Genomic DNA, 18799 nt, shown 5'->3' with positions numbered 1-18799 from the left:
GGGGGGGTCCTGGTACAGACCATGTACAGAATCAGGACTGGTTGCTTGAGAGGGGTAAGTTTTCTCTCTTCACTCTTGTCATTATAAAGTAAAACGTCAAGGTTAGAAACATTTATTTTTTCATTATGTTTGTGATGCAGGATTGGTGCTACACCCTTGAATCTCCCTGTCTGACGACTTCAAATGTAAAGGCAACATTTTCATAGAAATTGTGATTTTTTTTATTTTATTTGAATGAAATATGTCTTCAAAATGTGGGGTTTATTTTCCTTATCAACTATTTCATTGTATCAAAGCTCCAACACTTGTTGTATCTCTTGAGTTCTTTAGAGCAGAGGCAGAACTACAGGTATTAGTAGTAAACACCACCTGTCTTTGTCCTCCAGGGGGCGTACACTTTTACAAACACTGACTTAACCTCTGGCCAATGGTGATGCTCAGGAGATGACTTGAGCAGCCTCTAAAAAAAGCTCTGCACTCACAACGACACGCTCAGAGTGAAAGTGTGCAACGCTGTGTGGAGCTCAGCTGCCTGCTTTGAGCCATGGCAGCATTTCACTGGATACTTCTGCTCTTATCAGGTGAGTTTGATTGTTTACTTTTGTAGCAGAGGTTATGCTGAGGAATTGAAAAAAAGTAGCTGTGAGGACACAGAGGGAGTCAGGCCAGGTAACTGATGTAACTGCTTGTGTTTACTTGTGCAAAGTGGAGGTGTTATTTGAAGGGAGAAAGTGCAAACAGACTGAGTTGATTTCACTCGGGCAAGTTTGGCTTTATCATCGTGTTTAATGAAGACGTACAACAAACACTGAACTGCACTTAATGTTTAAACTCTTTTAAGAGGGGTGTGGACGATAAACAAATAGGTGTTGCTGTTCTTTTCACACCCATCATAGTTGCCAATGAAGTGTACAACAACAGACACTCATCTCCTCTTACAGATCCAACAAAAAAAAAACCTGACTTTTAACAATTAAGTTGGACAGATTCCCTGCCTGACCAGTTTTGGATTACATTTCATTATAGGAGTGTGCAAATGACTGTACAACAGGGGAAATAAAAAAGAACAGCCTTCATCTAACAGCGTATATGATGCAAAGTGGACGTTTAGATGTGGATGTATACTGTCTGAAACCTGCAGGATATAACTGTATATAAAAAACACTTATCATGGGTTTCAAATGAACTGCGACTTGATCATTTGTTTCCCTCCTCTTCTATTGTTCATGTGTCTCTGCAGTGGCTTCAGTGGCCTCTGTGGCAACACGCAAGTCCCAGCGGACAAGAAGAGGTTTACAGGAGCTGGCTGGAGTCATCAAGTGCAGCACGGGGAAAAATGCTTTGAATTACATATTGTACGGATGCTACTGTGGCCTGGGAGGTGGAGGCTGGCCCAGAGACAAAGCAGACTGGTGAGGCCCACAGAAAATACAAATCCAAAAAAAAAAAAATGAAAAAAATCTAGGCTGCTTCTCTTGAAGACAATCTTTGCCCGGACAATTTATGATAGCACGTTCCAGAAAGTAAACACTTAACTTAACACTCTATATATCTCCCACCTATATATTTAAGTCATGGGAGGGATATCATTCATTACGCAATGGTGATGATTAGAACCTACTTGCACATGATTCCAACCCTCCTTGGCTTCCTCTCAGTCAGTCTCCATCCAGCAAGAGTACACACTGTTTCCGTTTAGCCTCAACCACAAAGTGTGCGATGGGATGGAAGGAGGGAATCATGTCCAAATTTAACACATTTACACAGCCCAATGGGTACTCTAAAATAGGCCCAAACAAATTCCACACCCAAGTCTTAATTGGCGTCTCCTGAGACCGGTACACTGCTAACTATCAGTTGTTGGAAGTCATGCGGTGATCCTGCTCTGCCTTTTAAAATAGCCTTGGTGAGGTTCAGACCATACTGACTGTTCATCCACTGCTTTCCTGAACCAGTGTTGTCCAGCTCAGCCTTCATATTAAAATGATTCTAAATCTTATGTCTGCAGGTGTTGCTTCAGACACGATTGCTGTTATGGAAAAGCAGAAGAAATGGGTTGCCATACCAAAACAGATCAGTATCACTGGGAGTGTGACGACGAATCAGCTGAGTGTGGTATGCTTTTTTTTTTTTTTTTTTTAAATGTGCTCTATGCATCAAATTAAAGTCTTCTATATTTTGAAAGGATGCATGAAATGTTTTCTATATGTAGTGCATATAAAATACAACTCTTCCAGAAAACTGGAAGTGAGGCAGTATGTGATCTACAAATATCCTAAGAACAGTTTCTGATTGGAGGACAGGATTTTTATAGTGTATTTTATGGTTTTTAAGCCCCCATAAACAGGGTTTTTTTTTTCCTGCTCATAAATAGCACCAGCTCTTCTGAAGTTTAAACTTCCATGTACTAAAAACCGAGAGGGTTGTTATTCTTTTTTTCCACAGTTACTTTCAGGTCCTTGTAATTTGTCAGACTTTAAAAGGTTTTTCTGAGAAATGTACCAAATGTACACAGTGGAACATAATAAAGCATTATAATCAGAACAAATGTCACAATCGTAAGGAGAAAAACACTCAAATGTATGCCGATTTATTGAGAAACCCTATATGAGTTTATCACTGACAAAATACGTTTGTGTTGTTTTTCAGATGAACTGGAGGACAAATGCAAAAAGACGCTGTGCAAGTGTGACAGAGAAATTGCCAAATGTTTGAGAAAAGTACCTTACAAACTGAAGTATTCTGTATGGCCAGATTTTCTCTGTGGCTCCGACCAACCGATGTGTAGCATTAACTGATGCAATAAGTGCATCACTCAGGTTTTTGGTGCCTCTTTTTAATATTACATGTTTACAATAACAATGGACCAATGGTAATGCCATTGCTATGCAGTCAAAGACAATCATATATTGTGTCTTAATACTGCTTTGATTATGAATCGTATTCAGTATATAACAAGGTGTTGTAGGAGTAGAACAGTGGTACACATGATGTTTTCAAAGGGATTTTATCTGCTGGATTTTCGCATAATCAAAAGGCCATCTGAGCATTTCTCTAAAACTCATCTATACTCTACCACAGTGGTTCTCAACACGTCTCGGAACCCACCACCAACTCCTCGGTTAAAAATCGTGACCCAAATTTTGGATAATTCTCGACCAATCAGATTTATTTACTGAGAGGTTGTGCGGTTTGGACCTCAGTCGGTACAAAACATGTGACAGAAGCAAGAAACTGAACAAAACAAACATGTTTAAAAAGTGCTTCACAGACAAGTTTTTTTCCCAGGCACACACTCGCGACCCACTTTTAAATGGCTCCGCGACCCACCTCTGGGTCCCCACCCACCAGCTGAGAACCGCAGCTCTACCAGAAGGTTGAGTGTTTTTTCGGTGAAGGAAAAATCAGATAGGGGCTCCTCACAGCAGAACTTTGATTCGTTTAAACACTCAGCAGGGGATTACCTGCCATTAAAAAAACACTGTAGTTGATTTTGGAATGTGTTGTGACTAAACGCTTCATTCATAAGGTTAGAAAAATATTTGGAAATGTATTGAGTAAGTATAGACTGAGGTTACTCTGTTTTTTTCTATTTTTAAGCTGCTGTCACACATCTGCCTTTCACTTTTTTGCTGCCTGATTCAAACCTTTTTTAGGGCTGAAATCTTTTTGTAAAACTCACACATGTACATTTTCCTTTTAATGGTTTTGATTGATTCACACCATGGTGACCGATGACCGTGTTTAAACCAACTTCTCCAAAAGGGCTTAGGAAAACATTGAAGTCATTTAGTATTCCAGTTTGCTCTTCCCTCACAGAACAAAAACAAGACAAACATTTTGCACAGGAACTCCTACAGAATAATGTGATCAGACCAGTTGAACTTCACTTGGTCTGACACTCTAGAGAGTTCTAATTTCCTGCCTGTGCCGTCCTTCCTAACAGTGACTTTAAAGTGCACTCATACATTAATGTCTCAGGCATTTATTGTTGCAGGATCAAACAATTAGAGAGCTGGCTTTCAGTATGATCATTGATGTCTTCAACTTTTAGATTTAAATAAAAAACAGTGTATTTTTGAAGTATGATGTGTCCTGTTATTGACTTCAGATGAGTTGGGGTTTTTTTTAGCAGTAAATGACTCTACTATGGTCTACCCTCAGTGTGTTTTGGGTTTCTCTGGGAACCTAACTTAGATCATTTTGGTGTAACTGTCAAGGAAATTCATCCACCCCTACACCCCACCCCTCTACACACACACGCCCAGTAAAAAAGTGTCCCAGTACATAAAGTCCTTCCAGATGCTATCTGACTAACTAGCCCTTCCACTCCCTCTGCGAGCGTTGTTTGCAAGTTTAGAAAAGAAACACATTTTCTTTGTTGAACAAGTGCATGGCTCATGAGGGTAGACTGAAATAGGAGATGATGATCCAAAGTCCAGGACTAGAAATAAGAATCTGGGGTCATGGCCCTCAAACACTTACCCAATTGTGTCCAACCCTCAGCGGGCACACGCTCTTATGTCATAGAAGATATAAGATTCATCCGATACCAACTGTGTGCCTTAAATTCCTGTTTCCTGCTGGTGATTAATACAGAATCACTATCTTTCCTCAGGCATTGGATGATCTTTCACTTGTACGAGCATCTTATAATACGTGTCTGTGTCATTGAGTATATTAAAATGGACAGCGAATCTCTGTCTCCTTCCATTGTACTGCATTGAAGCCAGAATATACTTGAGTGGGCGCTGACGTATTGTGCTGACGACGTTATTTGCTGGCTGGTTGAACCACAGAATTGATGACACGCCCCTTCCTTAGCATTCATTACACACAGCAATTAAGGGCGTTTTCACATTTGGCACAATTGTTTCATGCCCGAGTACACTTGGGTACGTCTACATTTAAATACAGCAGGTGGCAGTATGCACATGGTTGGCTTGCAAATCTACCAAGAAGCAGAAAGATGATGAAGCAACCATGGAAACCACTCGCGGGCTGATACCTTCCTGCTAACTGTGGATATTTTTGTTATTTCTGAGACGCCGACAACGACCCTCTTCCTATGTCCACATCTACCGTGCAGCTCAGAGGACGAAACGGGCCCGTGCTGCGCAGATATGACGGTTTTTGAAGCGACGTCAAAGTAAATTTAAATGTGTTTTTAACTTTATAGTTTGAATCATGTCCCATATGTTAATCTTGAAGAGGAGAGGTTTATGACCTTTTCCGCAGCCAGTCAGCAGTGGGAGTCTTTGACTTTACTCCCAGGCGTCTGTGCTCCGTCCATCTTAATATATAGTATATGATCTGTGTGAGTCCTCGCAGCTCCTTAAGAAATCGTCTACTCACTTGAAGCAGCATCTCCAGGCTTTTTTTTTGTTAGTTAATAACTCTGCCTGAATATTTTAAAAGATGTGCATCATGTGCACCTTCACGAAATGTGTCAATACTCTGTTTCAGTTGGTTGCTTTATATGTAATGTTTTACTAGTGCCCAGCAGCTGACTTACATACTTAACCAATCCCAGCTCCAAAAACTCAGCTGACCTCGTTAATATTTCTGGAGCTGTGTGGTGCTCTTGAAGAATTCCTGTTATTGAAGAAATGCCATATGCATGACAGCGTGGGTGTCACAACAGCACATTCTTTCATCCTGTCTGGCTGATCTGTTTGAACCTGTTCCACACTAATTGTGTTCTTTAATCAACTGTTTGACTCCCCAGTCCAGAGTCAGATGCACAATGAAGTCTTGGCTTTAACTACATAAATCATAAACAATAACAACCATGTGTGTAACGAAATACGACTTCTTACTGGTAAGCGATCTGTTGCGCTCAGGCACATAGTGTGTGGTTGGTCACAAACACACACTGAAAGCTTTCTTTGTATTTGTTTCAATGCTTTACAAGACTAGTGCAACATTAGCTCCCATATCTGTACTGTAACCTACACCACCTTTCAGTGAATGGGCTGCATCCCTTGCAATTACTGTGTAAAATCTCTCTTGGTTTAAAATACAATCTGCACTAACAAGGAAATCAATGCAGGTCAAAGGCAGATCTCAGCCTGCTTCCAATAAACTGCATGACCCTCCTCCTCCTTCATATTATTGACATTTGGCCAATTAGCTCCACTTTCTTTTTTTTTTCCTTCTTTTTTTTTGCTCATGACTGCACATTTACTGCATTGTGGTGTTCCCTAATTGGAAGGGCAGCTCTGACACACACAATGGGGATACAGGAACACTGTTTTTTCCCCAAAGCTGGCACTAAACAGCCCCCCAACCTGATCTGCAGAAATGCTGAGAAAAGCAAGTAAAAGTTTGAGCATTAAAATGAAGGCAATACAGAAACTTGTTCTGTTGCCATGTTGAATTTAAATAGCAGCTGTGAAGGGAGAAACTATGAAACTTTTTGGACATATTTCCATGTGAATTTAAAAAAATAAAAAATCTAAGGTTGAGTAATATTTTACGGAAGGTTTACATTTACCCTTATAATGCTTTTCAGATGGCATTCTAGCCAGCTGTAAAAAATCTTTTTAACCATAATGAATGGTAATATCATGTACTAAAACATAATCAGAAGACAATGAATAGACAGTGTAAAACAAGATAATTTGTCTTATTGCTTCATGAATCAGGGGAACACTTACAATAGTAGTTACACTACTATTCTCAAAGAATCATACTGGTTACCATGGAAACAAGCTACTGCAACTGCAGCATGAGCTTACTAAAAGGTGTCAATCACTGGATTTTGTTTGCATTGTTAGGCTATTATGTGGTTTCACAAATACCCTTTGCAACATCATGATTAAGCATCAACAAAAAAAAATTGCCATCTTGATCTTTTAAAAAAACAACAAGGTACTGACTTATCACCTGAAGGCTCAATCACAGTGATGGCAGTTTGAAGGAATTCCCCAGTGACTACTGATGATGTGTCTCACTGCAGCAGCATCATTGTTGTGTCCCTCCTCACATCATGCGACATTTGAATAAGGGCCACTTCAACAGATGGAATGCATGATATGTTTTTGCAGCACGAACAAGATATGAATTATTATTGCTGCATGCAGCGTTACCCAGGAAACTGCAAATCTGCTGGATCAGTGTCAGCTCTGTGTGAATAATTATAGTTCCATTATCACAATGTGAAATGTTGAAAACATCCTTTTGCAGGAGTTTAGAGAAATGTTGTGACAAATACTGGCTATTAGATATGTGATGAAACTGGACAGATGTAGGTGTATGTGGATTTACTTAGACATTATTTTGTTATTATTAAAACAATCTGTTACATTTTGAACTTCACTACAGTAGATACATGCTGGACTAAAAGCTATTTTTAAATACAGCTTGTGCATCAAAGTTGCAGGGTGGAACGGAAACAAATACAAAAGTACTAGGTTTGCAACTACTGTGTCTATAAACGAAGATGGTTTTTCATCACTGACTAATTTAGCTACTTTCAATGTTAACATGGGACATTTACAATTGTGCCATTAAATGTATAAACACAATAAGGCCTACACAAATGAGAAGTTACTGGGACACAAACATGTTGTCTAGACCAAGGACATGGTTTATACAAACTTTACTGATTTGATTTGGACTTCAACACTTCAAAACAAAGATGTCATGTACGCCTTTGTTTTGAAGTACGATTTGAAGACATTTAAGACTTCAGGTATTATTTCTGTGATTATTATCCATAACTATATTCCATAATAGTGAGGTCATTATTTCAAAAGGCACGGACGGGGTTCGAACCCGCGATCTTCGGTTTACGAGACCGACGCCTTACCACTTGGCCACCGCGCCTGCGCTGTTCCCGGCCTTCTCGTGCCTTTTAATGATCGCTTAGTCATTTTGAAGGCGCCATATGCATGAATATTTTTTTCTTTTTGCATAGACTTGTATACAGACTACTGCCTGTGCTCGACAGCCTGCTCCTCCACATACACATTAACAGTATGAGCGGCTTAGACATGTCATGTATTATTGCAATTTGGCCACAAGGGGGTGCTGTCTTCTACCATTTCTGAAAATGGCTATCTTTTGCAGGTTTCACTTTTACAGTCTATGGTTTTGGCAAGCAGATGTCTCCTCCACTCTACTCCCAGTGTTAGCTGCTGAAAGGCACACACCAGGTGAGAGCTCGTTCTTGAATGGTTTTCCCTTTTCCCCGATATTTTAATTGCCTATGAACTGTTCACGTCGCTGTCGTCGTGATTTCAGTATTCTTGGGGTAGGCTAAGCAATTAAGGACCAAGATTTAGGCTACACCAGTTCAAGTAGGCTAACACCAACTGTATCACTGTAGTCAATGGGCTAAGGGATTATAACCAGTGTACAGAAGTGTGTAGGATTTCATGGATGCCAGTTGTGTTTGTTTAGGCTACACAGCCTATACATAATTACTTTGTGCCATTTGGCAATTAAATAAAATGCCAATGTCAGAGATGACAATATGGTCAAGGGTGCCCATGCTGAAGCAGGTTCATCTTCTTGGGAACATGAACTTACATAAGTATCTTAATGTCATATGGCTAAAGTGTCTTTTGTATTTCCTCCTTTGTATTGTATTTCCTCTACAAACGCAAGTAGGCTATTTAGCAACTGAAGTCATTCCATGATAAGTTTTTGAACAAGGAGACACAAAAAAACGATTTTCCCTTAAAAAGGTCACAAGGTCAAACTGTCATAAGGTATCTACCAGAGCAGAGGGCTGAATACATAATTAGCCTACAATAATGGGGAGTCGGACCCTTACTACTATTGTGTAAGCCGATCTGCTGTGCCAACAAAATGTTGGTCTGAATCAGTAGCTATTTAACAGACAGACAGTAATTCCTTTTCCAAGCAATACAATATGTATGAGGCTCGACTCCAGCTTTTCTCTGTCTGTCTTTTTCAAAACATCAAAGATAAATGCTCTCCTGCAGGATGCTTCCCCCTCCCCCCTCTTTTCTATATCAGATATCCTAGAGGCTGTTTAAAAAATGAATAAGACCCATTTCTATTGGGAATTACTTAGCAGGCAAAAATGAGAGATGTGGAGTATTCACCTCGACCTGCTTAAAGCAAGTAACGCACAGACCAAAAGAGTGGCTCCCTTGAATACGCTACATGGATACATTTCATTCAGAGCTTAAAATATTACATCACTGTGCTTTGTTTTTGTACCTCTTTTGTTTGAACCAACAAGATAATCACAACACCTTCAAGGCAGAAATGATCATTTGCAGAACAATCCGATTCTCTATGGTTCAAGATGTATGCTCTTCTTGCCCTTAAGAAGAAAGTCTTCTGCACTAAAAGTCTTAACACAGATTAATGATAAGCACAGTACTTATCCTACTGCGAATCTGAGCGATAGGGAAGGGGCTTGTATTTTATTTTATGATATGAAGCCTGCTTTCCAGTCATTCACTCCTGCAACATCCTAACTTGATATATACAGTTATATGTGTGCAGTTAGAGATCACATGGATCTGGGGCATTGGGCATGGGGTTTTGTTCATGTGGAAGAAAAAAAAAACAAGCAGCTCACTCCCTGAGAGAATAACAAGTATCACTGCACCAATCTATTTAATAATTTATTAGTGTGTTGCTTTGAAAAAAATCATCTTATTTTTTTGCTCTGCTTGTGAAGTAATACTCCTGTGTCCTGATGCTGTGAGAACATTTCTCTGTGTAAGAGACATGATTTTTTTGTTTTCTGTACACAGCTCATCCTTTTGTTATGCAAAGAAGAATCCGACTGCAGTACATTTTCTGTTTTAGAATTCTGATAACTAATCATCAAGTGATATAACGCACTCACTGTAGTCTGGCAGGATTTCTTTGAGCTTTGTCATCTTGGGCGGCTTTGATTTCGATCTCAAAGTACTTCAATGCATTCAAGAAGCTTTCATTTAGTGTCTGGAAATCAGCACATCAAGATGTTTATGATATAGTAAGGTAAATCTGAGGTCACTTTTTTTTTTTTATTCTTCTGTGCAAAAGTACCAAAAACACTTACTCCAAACAAAAGGAGACATGGCGACAACTCACTGATGGATTTCTTGTGTATACAGCAGTTGGCTTCATACACAATCAGAAATGTTAAGTGCATAATGGTCAGCTGTAATGTAAAGTAGACGTATGCATTAGGGGTGGGAATCACCAGAGGCCCCACGATTTGATATTATCACCATACTTGGGTCATGATACGATGTTATTGCGATTTTAAACATTTCGCGATATGCTGAGAATTGTGATACAATTTCACCCTGTGAGTCATGAAGTGGTGACACATTGAGTCATGTTACCAGGGATTCATGTGTTTTGCACCTTAATTTTATAACCAGCTGTTTGATAACTGTTTCAAATAAGTAAGGGTGACAATATATTACAATATCTACAGGACATTAGGCATATTCCATGAAAAGTATAAAGAACAACTGGCCACATGTGTATTATGTTTCCAAGTTGGTAACATTCCATCGCCATTCACAACCAAACTTTTCTAAAAGTTCTCTACACCAGGCTGTGAGCTAAACAGACCGTGCTCATGAACATTTCTTCTAGCAAACAACTAACAAGACATTTTGCAAGACGGGGTCCATGTCAGAAGCTGCAAGGCATGGCGACGTTTGGGAACCTCTGTCCTATCGGGTACAGTCAAGTTGCATTGCTTGTGCTGTTATGGCCAGAAGACTCATTTTACTTATTTGGATTCATGCTGTCCTTATTTGAACACCGGTCTGCAGATACACAATTCGGCAAGACGAGGCAAGAAATGATTTTCTCTACAAGTATAAAAATAAGAACACTAATAAAAAAAAAAAACAGTATGAAAAAAAAACACGGTAGCAAACAGAACCAGAGTTGATCGCGTTGTACAACTTGAAAGAAGAACGGTTAGCCTAATATTTCAACCGTTGCCCTAAGTTTACTTTTCCACTGTTAGGTAATTATTTCTCCTGTTTACACGAGGTCTGTTAACTTACTATTTCAAGCATTTAGCTGAGCTAACGTTTTCAACTGATGAATCGAAATAAAGAAGTAAAGAACTGAATGTATCAACTGTTAACTACTTCAATTGATACTTTTGCCAGTTATTTAAGTTTTAGCTAACTGTATCAACCGTTTATACATTACAATATGTAGTTAGATTTCCCCATAACCATTGAACTATTACTTTTGCTATCGCTGCCTGTCTAGACTGTTGAGCTTGCTAGCTTTTTAAAAAAAATGTTTTTCCTTTATTTCATAGGACAGCTGAAGAGAGACGGGAAAGTTTGGAAGGAGAGAGAGGGAGATGAGAGCCGAGGTTGGATTCAAACCCACAACCGCTGCAATGAGGACTCTTGCCTCCGTACATGGGGCCTGTGACATAACTGCTAGGCTATCCCGCGCCCCAACTAGTTACCTTTTTTAAAGTACTTTTATTGGATTAAATTATGTATAGTGTGTTTTAGGTGATTTATTTAATTTATAAATTAACTCAACTATCCCTGTTGAGTCCCTGCTGTATAGCATACAGTACGGACCTGGAGGAGCATTTTGCTATAATGTCATGAGATTTCACCCCTTCCGTCGTGCTCATACATATATTTTGTTTGTCTGAAGTATAACCTTTTAATGAACTGAAATACATGTTTCTTATAATAACTTGCGAGTCAGAACCTGGAAACAAAGAGTCTTTATATGTTTATACAGTCCAGACGAAAGCACACAGCAGCCAGCTCAGTGGCTCTCTGCTGGTTGCAGTGTGACGAGAGAATTGGCCATTGTGAATTTGTGAGGGGGGGGGTGTGCTGGATCTGACCCTGCGCCACAACCAGACAAGCGAGTGTGAAATCCAGTTGAAGGGTAAGCAGCTGATGAAGCTACATAACAAAGGCAATATCATCTCTCCCGCTTTCTCCAAAATGTCTTTTCATCCATCTTTCTCCTCTTTATAATATCTCCTCTTTCATTGGGCTTCTTCCACAACTTCATGTTGCGGATGGATCTAAGTTGAATTATTATCAATTTCTCTTGCAGTGCGTTGTAAATCCAGGGCTGGAATATTTTGTCTTTAAGAAACCAATCTTATTTTTGCAACAAAAAACAAACACTTTATGATTTTCTTTTTATTTGTTCCCCAATCTGTTTAAAGTAATCAGGGGCAAATCAGTCATGCCTGTTGGGTCTGTTACCATAGCTACAATAAGGATGTGCAGACAATCATCTGGTCCCTCTTTCCTCCAATAGGGTCACACGGCTGAAGCCGCAATAAGTAAAGATGCTCATCTTTCAGCAACACACTAATAAGAATCAGTAAGATGTTTATGAGTATGAGAAAGTATTGTACAGTGGCAGGCAGGGGACTGCGCCCAGTCATGGCGGACCACAGAAACAAGATTGGACGAGTCACAAAGCAGGAGAGGAAGGTGAGAGCATCTACCATTTTAAAATTCAACTCTTATTGTTCCCTGGAAGAGTTTCGCAGAACAAAACATTGGCTATAAACAAGACACGCTTTAGCATTCAAGCTTTGGATGTAAAAAGAATGCTGAGAACAAAGAAGAAGTGTCACTTTAAATGAAATCAGTAAATGAAATGGATTATTGTGCCTAAAAAGAAGATATCCTTTCTACTCTTTTACGATGGAACAGCAAGAAATTATGTGGGGGAAAAAAACAGTTTTTTCGTTTAAATTATTAGAAATGATTCGTTGACACAAGTAGTTAGACAGATGTGGGCTCAATCAAAGATAGCTCAAAAACCAATCAGTCACAACATGTGAGAAAAAGACAAGTTCAGAAATGATGGAGAATCTTTGAGGCCAGGCTTGTTAAAAATCAAAGGCCTGGGAGCTCAAATTAAATTTTTGTGGGCTATTTGTATCATTTTTTAGAAACTAACTGTGCTTAGATAATCTGCGGCTTTGAAAAGAACAACAGCCAATGCAGCTTGTTCAGGCTGCTCCCCTACTGGGCGGCCCATGAGCCTGTCGATATGGTGGTTTGATGTCGGATGGAAAATAAGAACCCCCCACAACAAACAGAGAGGGCTGGAACAGAGAGACTGGAACAGAGAAAGAGAGGGTAGAAAGGGAAGAACCATCGACAGATGGACTCTGTTGTGATTAAAGATGGCGGCAGTCTTCACTGCAGACTACGAAGGACTATACTCGATCCACAGAAAAGCTTTGGGAGTAGTCTGCGATTCAACACAACAAAACCAAGAGGAACACAGAAAGGTAAATCAGCAGGTATGATGTCAGCTTTTCAATCTCTGAGGATGAAAACTATGATTACCTGTAACTTTCCATTGTATTGTTTATCGGTCTATTATGTCTGTTATCGTTTTCATGAGAGTGCCATACTGGCTTTGTTGTGTTCTCCCTCTCATCAAAACCAAAGCACATCATTTGATTTGACCAGTGAATGTGCATCCCATGACCAGACTACTGAAAACCCCGACAGATACAGCGCCTAAATTAATTTCTTTTTTTTTTTAAGCCAGCAGATGTTTGACAATGTACTTCACCATTTGGTACATGGTTACAGATGTATGCCTTTGGTATTATACCAACATAGGAAATGTGGGCTTTGTTAATAAGATTTTCCCTCTTTTGAGAATATGGTGTTCTGAGAGCTCGAATATCCAGCAAAAATAAACTCAAGTCTGCAAATTGCTCAATCCTCTGTGCCTAATCCACTCCAAGGCTTGTTAGCCATGACATATTCAGCCAGGACAAAGAAAATCAGCAGGACTCCAGAATACATTTTCTGACAGTCTTTTGATGTTCTCTTTGAATCATTGTCATTGAATAACGTTAACGTGTCTGACACACTTGTATCCAAACTCGCTTATATAAATAACTAATAGCTTAATACTCGAGTGTTGGGTCCAAAAGCTTCATGTAGGTTTGAACAGTTTTAGTTGTAAGGGTTTTGAACATGTTGTTGCGTCTTTTGTTCGTCTAACTTTGAATTCTTTGAAAACAGCCAATTTAGAAAATAGAAGCCTTTTATTGTTAGACTTAAAATGGGAGTATTCATTTCAATGCCTTAATGGGCTTTTGTTCATCAGTAAGTCTTCAACAGAGATAAGCCTATTTCAGCCAAGGCCTACGAGGGTGTCTAAATCCACACTGACAGATGGAACAAAAGACAAGTGAAAGGACTGCGTTGAAAAACATGGAGTTGTCCACTGGTAACACTTAACTTCAGTTGGATGATTAAGAACTTGAAAATATTGTAAAATGATCGCATAGCAATTCACAATATGGAATTCAAACTTCTTTTTGCTTTCATGTGGTACTTACGCTTTTTTATATTGTTATTACTATTTTTATTTTATTTTTTATATTGTTAACTTATCTGTACTTCCTATTGATTTTTGGTGTTATGAGCAACTGTAGCAAACAAATTTTCCCCTGGGATTAATACAGTATTTCTGATTCTGATTCTGATTTAGAAAAAACATCTTAAAATATCCAACTGCAGAATTTTTACAAGAAGAAATTCTATCACTGTTCAGTCATCAAAAAAGGACAAAAAAATCTCACAATATCTTTTATTGTTTGAGTTTTAATGACCAAGCATCTCTGGAAAGATTCTGGCACAATATGCTACTTGTACTTGGTCTTAGCTCATTTCATAAATGGGTCTGAATACTACATTCACACTTCTGAGCAGTGGAACATCTTTTGTTTCTCTGCATGCTGAGCAGCTCCTCCACTCATTTGAGGGCTTCCTGTGTGAAGTTACAGGGAAGAAAAGTGTATTTTATTCACAGTTTAAATTAATGTCAATTGTGTATTTGACAAGTTGGAGTTTAGGTATCTATCATTTTCTTCAATTTTTTAGTGCTAAATTAAGCTTCGGTGCATCATTCTCCCATCAATTTGTCATGGGAGCAAAAAGATCAGTAGTTTGAAACATAGAATAGTCACATACATCTACATTATTTTTCGTCCGACATGGCAAAGACCCAGTAGATGGATGGCGTTTCCGTGTAGTTCATTATCAGAAAACATGAATGCCATTAGTTATTTTAGCTCTTTAATATTGGCCCATCTCTACAACAAAACAAAGAAGTGGGTGTAGCTCTAATAGTTTAACATGTTGCACGGAGCTCAGTGGATCACCAGTATAGGCATAAGAGAAAAAAAATGTGTTTGAGGGGGTATAATTCCAACAACTTAACCTATGCTACCCTGCTGTTTTGGGGTATATGATATGTGATGTAAGGTATGAGTAATTTATGAACATCAGTTGCTATTTTTAGAGACCCTGGTTTGGTTGATAATGGATAACTGTGTTGTATTTGAGGCAGGTGACTTCTTAAATTATAGCAGGTTGCTGGTTTGCAACAATTCTCACATGTAATGACTAATTCAGCTCCTTAACAAACACATTTTAAGTTTGGTGTCTGTTGTTTCCCAATGGGTACAGCATCCTGGAAGTAACATGATTCTTAAAGCGCTGGAATTATCTTTTATTTATTTGTTGAAGTTTTATTTGTCAAGGAACAAATATGAAGCAAGTAAAACAATTCCACACACGACAGTATTAATAGCCTTAGCTTATTTTAAAGGCGGTAGATCTGCCTTTTAAGATACATTAAAATCAACATCTAATACAAAACAGACAGAACAAAACAAGCTCAGGGTTGGTGTCAAGGAGTGTGTTTGTATGTTTGATCAGTTTGCCTCCTGATATGTTCTCTCATGCAAGAAGGTGTGGTTCAAGGTTTCATGCCGTCTAAATGTGTTAGTGTTTTTACAGCTACAGTGTCAGATGCTGTTGGAAAAGGCACAGACAGAATACAACATGCTTTATAGTATTTAGAAAACATAGATACGATTGTGCAGACATATAGTCAGCTTTTTTTCTCCTATGAATATGTAGTCTTAAACTCTTTCCTTTTCCATCAGGATCAAATGGATGGCAAAGACAAACCATTATGGCGACGTTCTGCTTTAGCCAAGCCAGCCTGGGTCAGAGGGATGAGAAGGATGTTTCCATTACTGCAGCATGCTGTGTCAAATAACCATGCAATGGACTCTGCAATAGATGGATATACTGAAGGAGGATGTGTAAGGAAGACGATCAAACTCAAGGTAACAAAAGTTGATGAGCATGCAAATCTGCTTTTTCTCATCCACTATCATCATCATCATCATCTTCTGTGTTTTTCTTGAAAGTTGAGTATATATAAATCATGTATTTATATAGGAAAAGGCTGATTGAGTTGTTCCGCTGACATGTTTGAAAGAAAAGCACGTGGTTGGAGCGTGACTATGACAGTGGAGTCCTGAAATGACTGTTAAGGCTGGAAGTCATGGATGATGATGTGATATGTTTTGGCAGGCCTGAACATCCCTGATCTGAGCTTCTGAAGCACTTCTGATGTTTTTCGCAAGAACAAATCCTGACCTTTGACATGCATTGAATTGAGACAACATTGGAATTCCTTTAGAAATTAAAACAATAATACAAATACAGTATGTAGTGTGAGAAGAAAATTGTCTTAGGATGCTTAAATTGTTACTGCCCACAATATTTTTGGTGTTGATGGAGCTGTATGTCTGAGATCTTGTGCATGTTTTATCTGACTGGAAATGTGTATGCATGCTTCTACTTGCTCTCCCAAATGGTTTGTTCTGTGGATTCATAATCGAATGTGTTGTGTTTTAATGGTTCCGATCGTCTTTTATTATATGAGACTCAGTAACCGTACTCATAACCATGCAAATGCTCAATGATTACTTAAAATGAAAGCTTGAAAGCTGACAACAAACTTGCGTTTGATCTGTCCTGCAGTGTTTTTACTGTTGAGTCTCAGTAGAGAGTTCAAAATAGCTTTGTATTTTCAGTTGAGACATTATTGCATTCGATGTCTTCTTCCGAAGCAATAGAAAGAGCTATTTATTGCAGTTCTGCGGGCCTGCTTTTTGACATATTCTTTGGCCAACTAGTCAAAATGAAGTTTAAATTCTGTATAATTGTCAAAGTTGAATGTTAATGGCTGTTTTAAACACTGCAGTGTTTATACAGAACAGATACGTTTGGTTATGGCCTAGAAGTATTTGTTCCATTGTGCACAACACACACACACAAAATAGCTAATATGTCTTAAAGGCTATGGCAACATGTTAGGCAAACTGAGGAGTTGGAAACATTTCATTCAAGTAAAGCATTTTGCAGCTGCTGAAAATGATGGCTACACCGTCTGCATCCACAATGTGTATCTGAGCTGTTATGTCACCACAAAGTAATATAAATAACACTGCAACAGGGATCATGTATGTTGTGATAGGTACTGGTAGTGATGATGGGATTGCCCTGAGTTTAACACCAGAATTCAACACCTTGTCAGCTATTTGAGTGAAACTTCCTGGTGGTAAAAACATCAAAAGGAGAGATAAAACTTGTTCCGTGGTATGCTGATTTCACTGATGAAAGCACTTTGAGCTTGTATAACCCTTATAACCTAACCAGTCATCTGGTGCAATCTCTGAATGGAATCAAAAGCTGCAGACTTTCTGCCTCCAAAGCAAACCCTTTTGAAACTGTGTTGTATTGGTAAAAATGGGGCCTGGAATATGGAGAAGAGATGTTGAAAGTGTAGTCTTTGCACTAGAAGCTTTGACAGATTGAACATGTAAAGTCAGTGTTGTCATTATGTCGTTTTCTCAACCAAAATGAAGACGTTTACAGTGCTTTGACAAAGGTGAATTAGGTTTATTTTTATTATTCACACATTAGTGATCTGCCTTTGATTGGTGTAGTTGTGAGCACCTGATGCAGATCCACTTTTTTTTTACAGTGAAGAATCCTGTACTGTACCATTAATGTGTCGTCAAAAACAAGTGCACATAAAGTAAGTAAGACCAGATGAGACGCCTCCACTTTATTCATGACTTTGCCGGTGCTGGAAAAGGAAAACTAAAGACATATCTAAGGGAAATTCAATTTGGTGTTTTTAGGAGTTATTTTGTAAGTTATAGAATGCTGGAATACTGTATACATTTGGACTAACAGAAAGGGTTACCACACTGTTACTGTCTTTACTTATATGCAGAAGACAGTCATGGGACAGCCGACAGTATCAGTATAGCATTGCACAAACACATAGCGGTCTTGGAAATTTCTAATTTTCCTACCATGGTTTTGTAAAAGATATTTATTAATTCAGAGAACAGGGAATGGATCATTTCCATGGTGACAGCATCTCCCCAGTAAGTATCTGGATTTAAGGGTAGATTTAATGCTATATCTTGTTTTGAGATTTCACATTTCACTGTGTAACGTATTTATTGTGCTATTCACTCCAAAACCTACCTCTAGATCTACCCTTAAGTCATGCCGTGTAAATGTACATGCAATGTGAAGCTACGAGCAAACTAAGGAGCGCTACCATTCGCCTACTAACACTACCATGCAGCTCGAGACAAGGACAATGTTGTCCACCTCTTGCGCTTAGCGTTCAGTGCTTAATTATGGTGCGTTCCAATTTGATAACTCCTTTGTGCAAACATGTGGGGAGAGGGGTTGGAGGTGTGTCGCTGACGGAGAACGGAGGATTCAGTGTGGCGGAGGTGTCGCCAAACAGCAGTTTGTGTTGGTTTCATGACGGTGCTCAAGGGCGATATCTACTGGATTTTTAGTAGTCTACCCATTGTCTGTGTACTTTCTCATCAAGTGAGAAGATTTTAAATGAGTTTAACTTGACTTATGGCTACACCTAGATCCATTACAATAACATTAAAGTCCACTCTGATCCTTTATTTTATCATGCCTAT

General features: G+C 38.9%; 2 protein-coding genes and 1 non-coding gene across 4 annotated transcripts in view; 2 read left to right on the top strand and 1 right to left on the bottom strand.

The window, feature by feature from the left end:
- Window positions 1–424: 424 nt before the first annotated feature.
- Window positions 425–4083, top strand: pla2g10 (phospholipase A2 group X). The gene is made up of 4 exons (XM_020642482.3): window positions 425–581; window positions 1241–1412; window positions 2009–2115; window positions 2650–4083. Exons 1-4 carry the CDS (start codon window positions 545–547, stop codon window positions 2796–2798), a joined length of 465 nt encoding a protein of 154 aa, XP_020498138.2. The 5' UTR covers window positions 425–544; the 3' UTR covers window positions 2799–4083.
- Window positions 4084–7758: 3675 nt separating this feature from the next.
- trnat-cgu (transfer RNA threonine (anticodon CGU)) lies at window positions 7759–7830 on the bottom strand. The gene has a single exon. It is a non-coding gene; the product is annotated as a tRNA-Thr (tRNA).
- A 4514-nt stretch (window positions 7831–12344) lies between these two features.
- Window positions 12345–18799, top strand: part of axin1 (axin 1) — a 28880-nt gene continuing 22425 nt past the window's right edge. The window contains exons 1-3 of one of the 2 annotated variants that reach the window (XM_029279017.2): window positions 12345–12431; window positions 13136–13243; window positions 15929–16114. The gene's annotated coding sequence lies outside the window, so the exon portion shown is untranslated. Of the gene's footprint in view, window positions 12432–13135; window positions 13256–15928; window positions 16115–18799 lie in introns of both variants that reach the window. The other variant, XM_065964571.1, reaches the window with a different exon arrangement.

This window comes from Labrus bergylta, chromosome 16 (assembly GCF_963930695.1).
Source record: "Labrus bergylta chromosome 16, fLabBer1.1, whole genome shotgun sequence".
In the NCBI taxonomy this organism is placed as follows: Eukaryota; Metazoa; Chordata; class Actinopteri; order Labriformes; family Labridae; genus Labrus; species Labrus bergylta.
This window is presented reverse-complemented; position numbering and strand designations above follow the sequence as displayed.